This window comes from Leiobunum rupestre, chromosome 7, assembly GCF_980474605.1.
Source record: "Leiobunum rupestre chromosome 7, qqLeiRupe1.1.hap1, whole genome shotgun sequence".
Classification (NCBI taxonomy): Eukaryota; Metazoa; Arthropoda; class Arachnida; order Opiliones; family Sclerosomatidae; genus Leiobunum; species Leiobunum rupestre.
The window spans coordinates 16505901-16522675 of NC_143390.1; the positions used below are offsets into that span (position 1 = coordinate 16505901).

At 35.3% G+C, this 16775-nt stretch overlaps 1 protein-coding gene and 1 pseudogene across 1 annotated transcript in view; both read left to right on the forward strand.

Annotated features, from left to right (window-relative positions):
* Positions 1-3366: 3366 nt before the first annotated feature.
* The window catches only part of LOC149934903 (uncharacterized protein ZK1073.1), a 34582-nt gene continuing 21173 nt past the window's right edge, over positions 3367-16775 (forward strand). The window contains exon 1 of the mRNA XM_090152837.1: positions 3367-3702. Within this exon, the coding sequence (XP_090008963.1) occupies positions 3664-3702 (39 nt within the window). The 5' untranslated portion in view covers positions 3367-3663. The remainder of the gene's footprint in view (positions 3703-16775) is intronic.
* On the forward strand, positions 9245-9401 carry LOC149934904 (U2 spliceosomal RNA; annotated as a pseudogene).

Below are 16775 nucleotides of genomic sequence, written 5' to 3' on the forward strand. Positions count from 1 at the left end.
GATCTAGAAAATCTATTTTCTATAGGATCTAGAAAATCTATTTTCTATAGGATCTAGAAAATCTATTTTCTATAGGATCTAGAAAATGTATTTTCTATCGAATATATATAATCTATTTCCTATCGAATATATATAATCAATTTTCTATCGAATATATATAATCTATTTTCTATCAAATATATAATCAATTTAGTATCGAATATATATAATCAATTTTTATCGAATATATAATCAATTTTCTATCAAATAAATAATCTATTTTTATCAAATATATCTAATCTATTTTCTATCGATATATATAATCAATTTTTTATCGAATATATATAATCAATTTCCTATCGAATATATATAATCAATTTTCTATCAAATATATTATCTATTTTCTATCGAATATATATTTAATCTATTTTCTTCCGAATATATATTTAATCTATTTTCTTCCGAATATATATAAGCTATTTTCTATCGGAGTTAGATAATCTTATTTTCCATCGGAGTTAGAGAATCTATTTTCTATCGGAGTTAGATAATCTTGTTTTCTTCCGAATATATATAAGCTATTTTCTATCGGAGTTAGATAATCTTATTTTCCATCGGAGTTAGAGAATCTATTTTCTATCGGAGTTAGATAATCTTGTTTTCTATCGGATATCTGTAGCCAATTTTATATGGCAGCTCATAAATCTATTTTATATCGGAGTTAGACAATCTTATTTTCTGTCGGTGTTAGACAATCTTATTTCCTATCGGAGTTAGACAATCTTATTTTCTATCGGAGTTAGACAATCGTATTTTATATCGGAGTTAGACAATCTTATTTTATATCGGAGTTAGATAATCTTATTTTCTATCGAAACTAAAGAATCTATTTACTGGAAAACTACAGCTTTATAGTTCCTTCAAGTGTGAGTTCGGTGGGTGGACTTCACAAACGAGCCGGGTCACTACCCGAAAAATGAAGCTTCCGAGTATTTTAGCGGGCTTCTTCGCTTTGGGGAAGAGCGCATGCGTCCGTGGATGACGTTATACAATGTTATACAATACATAAAATCACCATGAGGGGGAAACCTCGGGAGCTAGAGTTGGAATTGTGGGCGTGGGTAAAATGCACGTAACTTCGACACCAGTGAAATCCCCCTTTTCACTCTGCCATTCAACAGTTTCAGGGTTATTTATTATTTAGCCACTTTTAAAAGCATTCGAATGAGACCTTGGAGGTTTTAAAGATGGTCATTATTATCCCTGTTTCTAGGATTAGACGCTTGGAGAGGTAGTCTACGCTAATTTGTTTTTGTCGAAGGAATGGAAATTTTGGCCACTTTCCAGAAACGCCTAATTTGTGGGATCCATACGGATCAATTTGCTGGAATACAAAGTCTGCAACAGATAGTTTTTGTCTCGTTTTCCCGAAGCGGCTACGGCAGACTGCTTCGAACTAACGATTAATAATATTACTGACATTTTCGGTCATTTATTTACGTGTCAAACAAAACGACTAGATTATTCTAGCAACAGCTGTCTGGCGCCACAATGATTTAGTTGCCCTCTTTGCTTGTAGCGAAATCTCGTTTGCAACGATTTTCGAAGTTTAAAGGTTAAATGATTTGAAACGACCCTTTAAAAACTTAAAACTGGATTTTTAAATTAGTCTACTGTATTATTTTAGAAATTTTACACCTTTTTTTTCGCTTAAACATTACTGACATTCATGAAAATTTGGAAATTTGTAAGCACTTTCTTAAATGTTTTGACGATATGGATGGTTAAATGTTAGTGAAAATTAGTACATTTTAAACCATTTGTTTGAAATTACTAACTTGATATTGATAGTTAAATGTTAGGAAAAGTTACTAAGTTAAAAAATCTTTAAAATTACTGACTTGATATTGATTTTTAAATGCTCCTAATAGTTAGTAAATTAAAAAATCTTTAAAATTACCGATTTCAATTTTTAAATGTTAGTAAAATCTAGTAAATTTAAAAAAAAACTTTAAAATTACTGACTTGATATAGTTTTAAATGTTAGTAAAGGTTAGTAAATTTTAAAAAATCTTTAAAATTAATTACTGACTTGATATTGAGGGTTAATTTTAGCGAAAATGAGAAAATTTTAAACATATTTTGTTTAAAATTTCTGATTTGGTATTGATTGTAGAGGTTAAAGGTAATAGTAACGGTTGGCTCGCGTGGTATGAAGGGCTTTCCACCAACCTCCTATCCAATTTAACCCGGCCACCTGAATTAAAGGCAATAAAAGTCGCTAGATGACTTGGGTATTATTATTATCATTATTATTATTATTTTGTTAAACTGTAACGCCAATTACGAAACAGTTAATACGACACGATTAATTAATAAATTTAATGTTATTCAATAAATTTAATTTAATGTAATTCAGAATTATTTTTAGATATTTATTGGAATTTTGTTTTACAAAATAGGAGATAAAAATATGCATTTATAAGAGTTCATAAAAAAATGTTTTCCCTATAATTACTGACTCGATATTAATAGTTAAATTTTAAGGTTAATTTAGGAAATTTTAAACCATTTTTGTTTAAATTGTAAAAACAATTACGAAGCATTTAACACATCATAATAAATTAATTAATTTCAAAATAATTTAATATCATATAATTGGGAATATTTTCTAGATACTTATTGTAATGTTATTGTACGAAATAGAAGCTACAAATATAAATTCCCAAGAATTTATCAGCAAATCCTAACTTTTTATTCCAACAGTAAAACAGTTTATTACGATTTCCATTTACTATAGATTTTTGGCCATGTTAGGTAGAATTTTTTTTCAATAGGAAAAATCATGTGTGACGTCGTGTGACGTAGAACTGCTAGCTCCCTATTTTACTATACAATCAAAGTTCCCACCACGACATTAACATTTTTGTCAACCAAGCTCCTTTTTGTCCCACTCAGCTAAAAACGAGCTAGTGTTGTTAAAAACGTGTCAAAAACGAATTAATTACCAAAAGGATAAAATTATTCAGCTTCGTTAACTAGAATACGGTAATTATGACATAATTACGAAACTAGGCGCGTTTTCTGTCTCTTTTAGTGTCGGGGGAAGAACTAGAGACATTAATTCCCAACCCCCCTCTCTTCTCCAACTCTTTATACAAACGAAAACCCTCCACCCCAACCCAAGCCAGCCCCGTTGAAACGCCAAGAATCTCATTTTATTTTTGCCGAAGAGGTAGGGTCCAATATCTCGGTGGACGTTTAACAACACCGCGAGGATCGGCGTGTTGTCCAAACGCGGTGTGTCCTAGAATCGAGTTTGACTTGTTTTGGATAGAGCCAGCCAACCTTGGTGGAGGCTGAAGAGAGAACGCGGTGTGAGAGAGAGAACTCCGGAGTTTTGAATCTGAAGAACGTCGGAGAAGCTTCAGTCAGTAGATATTCCAGGCAGTGATCGTTGGACGCGCTGAAAAAGACGCCCCGATTGGTTTACTTTCTCGAGAGAGAGAGAGAGAGAGAGAGAGTTTCGCGGTGCATTTCGAGAACATTACGGATTATCCCAGACCCGCGCTAAATCGGGCTTCGTCACGAGCTTCCGTTCTTTGATAATTACGTTGATCCTACGACGGTGCGGACAATAGCATTCTCTTTGTCGCTTTCAACTCGATCGCCCAAAACTCAGAAATGGATGATGGTGGAATGACCGAAACCCTCGACGAAAAGGTCTGTTTACTTTAAGATATAGATATTTTTTTAGTATTACCATTGACTAGACTGTCGATTATTTCCGATACGTTGCGTATAGTGTTTAAAGGAATTTACTGAAGGCGTAAGCTTTGTTCCTTGTACACCATCTACAAGTTGATTTATTAGCTCAACCAATATTATACGTTTGTAGTACTTCATTTTTCTATCATTTTGTCGGAAAACGATGAAGGCAGGGGGAGGGGAGGGGGAAGCGTTAGGCTTAGTTGTTGAAGATGAAACTCGTTGCTATGGTAACCCCTAACATTACAGCATCCTCTCTTCATCTTGAGCGTTTCCCTGTCCTCTCTTTTACTTTCGATTTCAGGCATGAACCGCGACCGAACCCACCGTTCCTCCCATCTCTCTCTCTCTCTTTCCCCGTGTGTATGTCTTTCCCTCTTCGCACCGCCGGTCGTCAGCCAAGTCGGGAGCAGATGTTTATTATTTAAATAACATAACGGCGCCGCGAAATTAATCTAATCAACGGCTCGTTCAATATTTAGAAGACCGTTTGAATTTCTTATGCAGTGTCTATTTGGTCTGATTCTAATGGCTTCTTGAAATCTCACTCGTTGCTCTAACATATTACTTAACAGAGAAATTTAACTAAATCCTCTCCAATTGCATTTCGACAAATTCGGCCTGGCAATGTTCCAGATGTTTTTACCAAGAGATCGGTTTCGTTTTTATTGGAGGGATTTGCATTTGTAAAGAGGGACTTTATTCCCCCGTATGTCACATCCCTCTATTCCTCCCCCTCCTCTCTACAAACTAAACAGACCTATTTTATGCAAATAAGTAGGGTGGAGGGAAATGTTTTGCGTTGGGAAATATTTCGTCAAATTATGTTTACCTCTACCGAACGTATCGCCTTTTCTATATTGATTTTCGATTTATTTATTTTATCGTTATAGTTTTTGCAAAAACGTATTAACTACCATAATGATATTTTTATGGATAACGTATATCAATACGTCCTTAATCTTCGTTTTTAAATTGAAATTTAATTAATATTAATTAATTTTAACCGAATGTTACCAGAAACCAATTATCTTCACGATTTTGAGGGATAACGTATATTAATACACCCGTAATATTAAATTGAAAGTTAATTAATGATAATTAATTTTAACTGAATGTTAGCAGAAACCAATTATTTACAAGATTTAAATTGTAAATACATTCAAAATTTCCTTTCAAAACATTCCTAAATTTAAGAATTGCACATTAATTAATAAATCCTTTTCAGAAATCATGTTCTTTAACTAAAAACGGGGTTTTTTTTTTAAATTTACGAAAATCACCAGCTCCAAAATGACTCGCGTAACCTAAAAAGAAAATATAGGCCTTTGCGCTTATAAAAACACAAATAAATTTATTAAATACCCCTACAAGTTAGCCTCGAACGCGTGAATAGTTTTGATATATAGACTGTCGTTTTATTTATTTCATTTCGTAGTCGTTGCAAAAATGAAAGCTTACTGTGACAAGAGAATGGGCCCCTTTCGCACGGATCATTAAAGAAATTTATTGGAAAAGAAAGGGGGAAATAATGCTTTCTTTCGCGGCATTTCAGTAATGGGCGTTTTGACGGTGGCGCGTCGCTTGAGCCAACAGAGCACCCTTTGCAGGGGCCCCTTAAGTACTTCGCCCTCTAACGGGGATTACAGGTGATCTCACACGCTCAAAGTCAGACACGCGGCCATATAATAAGAACCTGTTATGGCCCAGCTCTCAGTGGCGTAGCCCGGAGGGGGGGGGGGGTGTGCCCCTATATATTGTTTTAATGAATAAATAAATACATAAATAAATAAATGGGGGAAGTGCACATTAACAATATGACTGTATGAATTATTTTTTAATAAATTAAGAAATAAGTAAATATATATATATATTTTTTTTTCGAATCTATAAGTAAAATTAAACCTCTAGACTGATTAACAATGTAACACTATTAATGTTTTGTAGTATGTTTACTGATATTAGACATTTTATATCGATAAAAAGTTTAAAACATTAAAAACCATTAAAAAGTAATTTATGTTAATTTTTTTATTTTCCGATTTGCGGAAAATTTTATTGAAGTTTTCCCGCAATATATTTTTCCGGATAATTAACAACACTAATTTTAATACATTCTCGATATAAAAAATATAATATAATAAATATAAAAATATAATATAATAAATATAGAAATATAATATAATAAATATAATATAATAATATAATATAATAAATATAAAAATATAATATAATAAATATAAAAATATAATATAATAAATATAGAAATTTAATATAATAAATATAAAATTAGTATAATAAATACAAAAATATAATGTAATAAATATAAAAATATAATATAATAAGTAAAAATAAATATATAATATAATAAATATATAATTTATTAAATATATAATATAATAAATGTATAATTTATTAAATATATAAATAAATGTATAATATTAATATTAAATTATGTGCCTCCCCCACCCCCTACCTCATCGAATCAAAATAATGCAACCGCCACTGGTAGCACTTCAGTTTACGCATCCAAGTAGGCCTTTGCATCCCCGTGGCAACGCGGGAAAGCCGTTCGATACCTGTGAAGGGGCCATCATCAGTATAAACCCCTTCCCTCTGCTCCCCCCCCTTCCATTTCCCTCCCGTTAGATTGGATACGGTTCGAATTTTTATAGGGAATTTTGATAATAACATTTACCGCTATTAGCGAAAGCCCGAGGCGCATTTTTAGGATTTTCTATTTTTATCGTTTCTACTTCCCGCGACTCTCCGTTGTTGGAAAGCTAAAATATTTTAATTTTGTAGACAGTACTTAATTAACCCCCCCATTCCCTTCTGTCCCCCTCGCTGAAAGATGGTTAAAGACTTAAGTAGATTAACCCCTCTTTAGAATTCTATTTTTCTTCCTTTCTGTGGCGACTTGTATTAGACGCTGAGTTGAATATTCAACGCTTGGCTGGCGTGATGCGAACTGTCATTTTGGGGGCCTTGGAACTTAAACGCTTTAGCTCCGTCGCTTCTATCATGAAGCGGGGGTGTCGAGTTACTGATCGTATTAAAACCTGCTCGACAAAGATCACCAGATAGCGACAGAATTTGGTGAAGATGGCGGTCATTATGCGAAGTCAGAAGTAAATGAACCGAAGTTATCGAAATAGCGCTCAGAATCGGAGGGCGTTTTCCTTATGAAAATCGAGTCAAATAAAAGCTAATTTCCATCCCCGTCTTTTGACGTGATCAATTGCACTTGGGAATTGTGGGTTTAGCTATTTATATGTATAAAAATGGTTTCATAAAAACCAAAACTTTTTTTCGACCAAGAGCGCTCAAAATTTCAAATTCGAGGCAAAAATGTAACTTCATAAGGAAAACGCCTCCAACATGGGGAGCATAGCAGTCTGATAACTTCGGTTCATTTACTTCTGGTGAAGTGTTAAAGGGCTATAGCACTACCCTTCCATTATAGAGACGATGACGTCAAGTGAAAACGTTTCCTCTTGATGTATTTAATGGTAATTGGACATCTTAACTTAATTAGACGTTAGGATAGTCCATGCGACCCTTGTTTTCGGTTGGATACTATTAGTAACTTGGCCTCCTTGTTTTAATGTGCCTTCTACGTCATAGTCCCTTACTATTACAAGTCTAACAAGGAGACATCCCGAAGTGTAACTCACCGATTTTGTTCAAACTCGGGGGATTGGTAGACCTTAATGTAACTTGAAAAATCCTAAAGGGAATTTATTCAATGGGTAACCGTTTTGCCTTGGCAACGAAAAATGTTTTTGACAACAACAAATGGAAATTTTCCCATTGAAAATAACACGGGATTCCTAGGGTCCCGGGACCCTGTGAAAAATTTTAACAAATTTCTAAATTTCTAAAATGCCAAAAATACAAAAAATAGATAAAAATTGACAAAAAAAAACATCAAAATTGATCAACTTTTGATCAATTTGAGGTCAAAATCCCATGTTATTTTCAATGGGAAAATTTAATATTTTGTGTTGTCAAAAACATTTTTCGTTGCCATGGCAAAACGGTTATAAATTCCCTTTAGGATTTTTCATGATACATGAAGGTCTACCAATCCCCCGAGTTTGAACAAAATCGGTGGGTTTCACTTCGGGATGTCTCCTTGTAAGAGCGCGAGGAATATAGGTTTTTCTAGCGCGCGTGCAAACCGCTCGTGCGAAGAATATACTATTGTGACGTAAGAGCAACATTTTAACAAGTTGGGCAAGACTACTTTTTATTTTATAAAATCAGCTATTTAAACAACATTATTTGCTTGGCGAAAATTATTTTTGACCTAACGCTGCAGTAACTAGATTTATCCAAAACGATTGAAAATTTACCTTTCGTTGATATAGATGTTCAAATCAAATCAAATCATTTTAATTTCAATTTCTTACATATTTATTGCAGTAAGAGGGCCTAGTAGACTTCTAGGCATAGAGACGTACCTTTGTGTCTATAGCCTGCACCTCCTACAAGCTACCGCTACACGCTTAACTTGTCTATTCTGTAACATACTTTTTAAAAAACGTAACTAACCATTTCTTTTAAATTTAATAATAAATTTCTTCAACGCTTCACTGACGTCTTTTCGCATCGAAAGAGTAGATAATTTCTTATAAGTAATTTATTCTAAATTAATAATAACCTTCTTAAGCATTTGCCTAAGATCAAAATGTAGTATTTCCTCCCATCAAATAAGTAGATAACGTCGGATAAAGTAAACATTTTATTTTTTAATAGTTAACTTTTGCGTAGTTTATCTATAAGATCAAAGTGTAGTACCATTCGCATCAGTGTGGTAGATAATTTCGTATAGAACCATTTTTTTTATTTAATTTGTAAGCTATTGAATCATAAAATTAAGTGTAGCTACTTGTGCATAAATACCATATTGTATTGAATCATATGTCTAAGATCAAAGTGTAGTATTTCAGCGGATAGTAAATAGCTTCTAATAAAAACTTTTTTTATTTAATTTAAGATCAAAGTGTAGCATCAATAAAATATTTAGCTTTATGGAAAACCATTTTTATTAAATTTAATAAAAAGCTTTCTAAGCGTTTGGCTAAGATCAAGGTGTAGTATTTTTTGGGATCAATAATATAGACAACGTCGAATAAAAACATTTATTAAATTTTATAACAATCTTCTTCGTCATTTGGCTAAGATCAAAGTGTAGTAACTTTCGCATATATAGTGTGGATAATTTTGCAAAGATCAAAGTGTGACATCTTTTCTCATCACAATAGACAACTTCGTTCAAAAACATTTTTTTAATTTAATAATTAGGCTCTTCACCGTTTGGCAAAGATGAAAGTGTAATATCTTTTATTTTCAATAATATAGACAACTTCGTATAAAAACATTTTATAAATTTTATTAAAAGCATCGTTTGACTAAGATCAAAGTGTAGTATATTTTCAAATCAATAATATAGACAACTTCGCACAAAAACATTTGATTAATATTAGTAATTTAATCTTCTTCGCCATTTGGCTAAGATCGAAGTATAGTATCTGTTCGCGTAAAAAACATTGAATAATAGTTATTTTTATAAATTCAGCTATGCTTGCCTAGCTTGTTTTTATGTTGCTCTTACGTCACGATGTCATAGCTTTCTTAGAATATTTTTGACACGCGCGGTTTGCACGCGCACGTGGAAATCCTAGGTTTCTCTCGCCCAAAGCGCGCGCGCCTAATATTACCAAAGTTAAAGTTGTGACGTAGTAGTTACATTCAAACCTATTAGGAATATAAATATATATTTTTACTTTAATAATAAATTTTGCTTAAGATCTTCAGTTGTTGCCATAGTTTCTCGCTTGACTAATGTTTTGGCAGATATTTTGTATGTTTATCTAGCGCGGGTTTATGCACGTTCGGCCACAAGCATTTCGAGCTCAGTGTCACGTTCTCTCTTTTAATGACTTCCTGGGTTAAATTTAGTTTCTCGTAAAGTAGAGCTTTAGTCCCATTCGACCGAAATCCCATTCGACCGAAGGCGGTTTTTGAGGTGTCCCATTCGACCGAATTCCGCCGAAACGTGCGGTTTTTATGTGTCTCATTCGACCGAACGCTGCTATATAAATTGGCTTTAGCTATGCCATTTTAATATCTTTGTACTATGCATTTATTTGAAAATAAAATGGAATGAGCATGAATTATATTTTTATCTTCACCTAGTCAAGAAAAGTAACTGAACCAAAACTGAAATAGTAAACTTAACCAACTCTAACCTAACCTAACCTAACCTAACCTAAACATGGATCTTCGATAGTACATACCTTATAAATAAAATACCAAATCACCCCGCCAATTGGGCTACATTTTAAAATTCTTTCGGTCGAATGGGATTTGGTCCAATGGGATTTCGGTCGAATGGGAATAAACGAAAGTAGACTCGCTTCTTGTAGATCCTCCTTCTTTTAATCTATTTCAATATTTCGTTTTTAAAACGCGAAACGTCAAGATTATATTCAAATCATATTGACAGCCGATAGTCATAGTTTTATTTTTGCGTAGAGGTAATTTCCATAATCGATAATTCAAAATAACGGTCGGAAAAGCTATTTTTGTCGTGGAGAAACTGCGCAGCCTGCCAATTCTTTCTCAAACGACCAAAAACCAAAATATTGCATTGTTGCCATATTGAATACGCCTATATTTAAAGTAGGGTAAAAATGTCAACCTACCCACCCTGCGAAATTTGAGTTTATATGAAAACGAATTTCCTATCTCGCGTAGTTTCGTGTTTTCGATTTTAAATGGTCTGCGTAACGAAATAGCAATTTCTTATTGGCCTTTCATATAAATTCAAATTTTGCTGGGTGGGTCGGCATTTTTACCCACCTTTTAATATAAGTGTACTACACCCAAAATGGCGGACTCTCGTTTTCCCGCCCAATAAATGGAGGTAGGAATACATATTTTGCCATTAGGACTATTGAGAGTTATCTGTTGCATGGTGCGTAGGACTATTGAGAGTTGTATGTTATGATATCTTAAATCAATAAACATTGTTATAAGTGTATCAGTTAATCGAAATTATTACTGATAGCTCTGTGCAGGGTGACGGAGAATTGACGTCATACAAAAATATAAGCGCCTCTAGTGAGAAAAATACACTCCATCAAAAAAATATCACACGTGGGTTTTAGGCCTAAGTAGTGCAACTTGAAAGCATTCACTATGACAACCCCATATTTGGCATAATAACATTTAGCACGAGGAAGATATAGAAGTGACACACTTCTGCGAAATGTAAATATTAGCTTATGGCGACATTTGTGAGCTTCTACAATCGTAACTTGTACCCCAGTAGCCGGAAATCTCATTGTTGCGTAAATAATTTTAAGTGTCCCTTTGTCAGTGTTGCTGACACCAAATTAGGTCGGGTATGCCATCATTCAACTTCAAATTATCTGTAAATAGGGACCCCCCCAGTATATGCAGAAAGAAAACATGGTTGCTACCTTAATTTATTCACGTTAATAAACAGGTTAAATCCGCGCAAGAAAACGTGTATGGGGAAACAGTTTGCGAGCTGCAAAGCTACGTTTAAACTCTGACAAGTTTCTCGTACGCGTTATCTACGGCGAGCTTAAACAATCTTTTATTAAGGTAATGACGTCGCCTCAAAGCCAAATACACGTATCTTTAATGGATTTAATTACAAAGTTACGTGGTATTTTCTTTTAGGCGACGGAGAAGCTCTATTTTAAAGCAAGAGTCAAGTAAGTTAATTTACGTGGCTTTTGAAAGAAAATCGAAATTAAAATGAGAATAGTTGATTTTATAAAATGTCTTTACGCTTGCCCAGCTTGTTGAAATGTTGTCCTGGTATAGTTCAGCCAATGCCTAAGAATGAGTTCATAAACTCTTTAGTGGGAGATAAAACGGATCCACAGCTGAAGCGGGGAGCCTGGGGGAGGCAACATTTCATCAAGATGGCCAAGGTTATTTTATAAAAAGAACTATTAGGTTCACCAATTACTTAATTTTTTAACCTTCTTTTCGTGAACCTTACTCTGATTGATTACAATACCAAACAAAAACCAATTTTTTTCCCAAATAGAGGTTTTTAAAACTTGCTTGACTCTCGCTCTCAGGTAGCAAAATGTATTAGTTCGGATTTCAACTTATTATTCACACACTGCGCCAAATTTCGCAAGCCCATGGCGCCGGCCGCTAAGATATAAATCTTTTTGTCCTTATTAAATCTCAAAAACGTAAAAGAAATATTGCGGTTTTCTTTAAGAGCCGATTATTTTTTTTCACAGTTTTTTATTTTTATATATTTTATTTTTTGCAGAGGGCCCCAACCAGTTTCCGCCATTCGTACTGTTTTTCTTTAATAATTGACATCCCCCTCGGTCCCTCCCCCTTTGGTTTCCATAATTATTAAGTAACAAAAAAATGTGCGTCCCAGATATTCGAGTAGCACGCGGCTGCAGTCACGTAGCTACGAACAAGAGGGCCACTGTCATGATAGCTACCCCCCATCAAAATAGATTTAAGATAAGATTAAAGATTTAAAAGTTTTAATAAAAGTAATATATCTTTTTAAGAAAATATGAGGAAATTTTTGGATCAAATTCGATTTCAAAAATATATCCGTAATGGGAAAGTCCAAATTCGACATTGATACCAAATTATAATAAATAATGTGTTATATTTGATCCAATTAAAATGTACGAAATTCTACTTTATTCCGATTTGATCCGAATTCGACTTTCATCAACAATTATAATAAATAATGTGTTATATTTGATCCAATCAAAATGTACGAAATTCTACTTTATTCCGATTTTTTCCAAATTCGACTTTGATCGAAAATTATAATCCATAATGTGTTATATTTGATCCAATTAAAATGTACGAAATTCTACTTTATTCCGATTTGATCCGAATTCGACTTTGATCGAAAATCATAATCAATAATGTGTTATATTTGATCCAATTACAATATACGAAATTCAATTTATTCCGATTTGATCCAAATTCGACTTCGATCGAAAATTATAATTAATAAGGTGTTATATTTGATCCAATTAAAATGTACGAAATTCCACTTTATTCCGATTTGATCCAAATTCGACTTTGATCCGAAATTATAATCGATAATGTGTTATATTTGATCCAATTACAATATACGAAATTCTACTTTATTCCGATTTGATCCGAATTCGACTTTGATCGAAAATCATAATCAATAATGTGTTATGTTTGATCCAATTACAATATACGAAACTCAATTTTATTCCGATTTGATCCAAATTCGACTTTGATCCGAAATCATAATCGATAATGTGTTATATTTGATTTAATTAAAATGTACGAAATTCAACTTTTTTCCGATTTGTTCCAAGCTGAATTGGATAAAATCATTTTAGTAAAGATAAAATAAAATCAGCTTATATCTCGGGAAGGTAAATGATTCCTTTCGATCGCTTAAATAGATACTTCTGGTTTAAAAAATATATTTATTGAAGTAAATCAGCTCCTATAAGATGAGCACAAGTTCATTTGAGTCTGCGTAAATGGAGGCTAATATTTAGGGAATCGACTGTCGGATATATTACTACGTACCGAGTTCCCCCTGGTGCTGATTTCCGGGCCCTATCGTATTAAATGATAGAGGGTACACCCCGCGGCAAACTAATCTTGGTTCTGGCTCTTGATTAAAATCTGTTTCTTTTGTCCCTCCGAACTGGACAGACGAGACTAGTTCGCGCTAGAAGGATTTTGTTTCCCATTTTCCGCAGCGAAAATCTGAGAATTTCCAGGGTTTACATTTTCGGCAGCGAAAAATTGAGAATTGTAAGGTTTTCCGTTTTCCGCCGCGAAAAGTTAGAATTCCTAACGTTTCCATTTTCCGCCGCGAAAAACTAAGTACTCCGAGGTTTTTCGTTTTCCGCAGCGAAACCAATTAGAATTCCAAGGTTTTCCATTTTCCGCAGCGAAAAATAGAGAATTCCCAGGTTTTTCGTATTCCGCCGCGGAAAGTTGAGAATTCAGTGGTTTTCAGTTTTCGGCCGCGAAAAATTGAGAATTCTGTGGTTTTCCGTTTTACGCAGCGAAAAAAATTAGAATTCAGTGGTTTTTCGTTTTCCGAAGCGAAACCAATTAGAATTCCGAGGTTTTCCATTTTCCACCGTGAGAAATAGAGAATTCCATGATTTTCCGATTACCGGCGCGAAAAGTTGAGAATTCCAGAGGTTTCAGTTTCCACATCGAAAAACTGAGGTTCCCATGGTTTTCCGCAGAGAAAATTAGAGAACTCCGTGGTTTTCCGTTTACCGGCGCGAAACAAATTAGAATTCCGTGGTTTTCCATTTTCCGCAGCGAAAAAAATTAGCATTCCGTGGTTTTCCGTTTACCGGCGCGAAACAAATTAGAATTCCGTGGTTTTCCATTTTCCGCAGCGAAAAAAATTAGCATTCCGTGGTTTTCTGTTTTCCGCAGCGAAAAAAAATAGAATTCCGTGGTTTTCTGTTTTCCGCAGCGAAAAAAAATAGAATTCCGTGGTTTTCTGTTTTCCGCAGCGAAAAAAATAGAATTCCGTGGTTTTCTGTTTTCCGCAGCAAAAAAAAATAGAATTCCGAGAAAATGCTGCCAAAATTCCAGGAAATGCAACTCTAAAATTAGTTTTAGTTAACCAGAACAAAACGGATAAAAGTAATTTCAGATGTTTAAATTAACTGTCTCGCCTTTTGCCTTTATAGGTGGAATTCTTACACGCGAAAAACATTTAATTCGTATAATTGGGAACCACTTAGTCAGAATCGTAACTTTGAAGCCACCCAGTCCCGTTGGTTGAGAGTAATCGTTTAATTCGGGCTACTGTAGTGGAATACAAAACGTAGTAGTCCCAAAAGATACAGTAGCCCGCTTATTGGCAGGACGCGGAAAATAAAATAGTTCATTTATTCTGCTTCATCAAGAACCTATTTATGTTTCTGAGACAGTACTAGTCGATCCGTTTATGGTAGCCAAAAGTACCAAATAGTCTAGATTGGGAATTGCAATTCAAATTAAAACACTAGCACCATCTCTGGCGTGGCCTTGATTTAAAAGATTTTCTTAACGCAATAATTTGTGAAATTTATGAAAAATTAATAGTAATTAATTAATATTTATTAAATTAAGAATTAAATAGAAATTTTACGTACACGTTTTCTCGAAAAGATAAACAAAAATGGTGTTTAAGGCCTATACTAGATGGCGCGATACAATTAATAAAATCAGGAAATTATATACGTAAACACTTGGAATGCCCAAGGAAGACTATAGTAGCCCTGATGATTATCATACAAAAGGGCGTGGTTTACATCCGAGGATTTCCCTAGCGACGGCGACCAGCCAATGATTTTGACAATAATCCCACCGTCTTACATTCGACGTACTTCAAGCCTCGCCCATTTCTCCACACCCATTCGCAATACAGTGCCCATCGATCACCAGACATTCCGAGTGTAATAATATAATTTCCTAGTGAAATGGAGGGGTATTCTTTGGGAGCTCAGGCAGTAGATCAAGAATGTATTTTTTTTAGTTAGTAGCGTCACTCCTAATTCCCTCACAACATAAAGCTCATAGAGCCTACTACACCGGTGGTCTCATCAGAATGTCCTACCGTTTCCTACGCCAGCCTCCACAGTCCGGACAGGTGACAAAACAGCCATGAACAGCGAGTGAACCCTACCGCTGACGATCGCACCTTCGACCTAAGCCACTCATCCCGCTAAAAGGCACAGCAATGGGGTGACCAACTTCCACTTCACGTACAGGTCTGGGATAGAGAGTGGATGCTTTAGCATTTCTATCCGACACACTACCTACTTAAGTACAGAGCCAAGTCCTTCAGAAAAGGCTTCTAAAGGGGAACGACGGGCACGCAGCGACCCAGCGAAACCCGATACAACTAACACCGGAAATCCCGGTGAACTCCAAAAGGCCGGGAAACAGGGTCACACCTCCACATACGGAGACCCACCACCTGACAGTAGGCTACCAATTCCACCGATGCGACCAGGATACCTAGACCCTCTCCAACTCAGTTTCCGGCCCCTACCTGACCGATTTCTGAGGTGGAGATAGAACCATGCATTTGATCACAGTTAACCTATCCCAGTGCACCATCGCCCTTATGGGTTACAAGAGCCGGACCCTAAGCACAGCTTTTAGTGGCCACACTCTAACAGTAACCTCCTCCCCCGTCATTGGTTCCCTAGAATTGACGTCTAAAACCGCGATAGAAACTCAAACCGGTGACATATTTCATTCCCCTCTCTCACGTCGGGTGTAAAATTCTTTCCAAGTATACATTATCTTAGACGATGCAGCTAGTACTGGAAATCAGCCTCGTGCGTTCTCAGTACCCTAGATCCGATCTTGTCTTTATAAATGCGCTTGACGTTTGTCTTATTTGCCTCTTCCGCCTTTCTCCTTACTTCATTATATTTGAACGAAAGAATAAAAGATATACTCTGTAGAAAAAAAGTCGCTAACTTTCTGGGGCTAAAGGGCGAGTGAGAAAAACAACATCTCCGCTAGCGTCGAAGCCGGCAACCTTGACTGTGGAGAACGTTCTGGCATGAGGCCAATAAATTCTGTTTTCCTCTTTAGCGAATGGCCAAGAGTCGAATGTCACTGGCGTCGAAGCCCGGAGAAGAGCCGGTCTAACGTACGTTTCCAGTGACAACTAGGGTATGTCTTCGCTCAGTCTTCCTAGCCAAGAATTTATCATAAAGATGAAACGAGAGAGGGGCGGGGGGTGAGACAACGAACGCGTAAAAATAAGAAATCAAATCAAGAGGCCAGAAGGGTGGGTGTGTTTTCCCGGGCTTAGCGCCCGCTGCTCGCGCCATCTTAACGCGATGTTAGGCGAATATAGTTTCGCACCTGCGTTTTTATGTCAACAATTTACGTCTCCCCTATCAAGGGGGCCGTCCTAAAATTACGCAACGGGGTGTTTATGAAAAGTTACAAAGGGGGGAGGGAGAGGG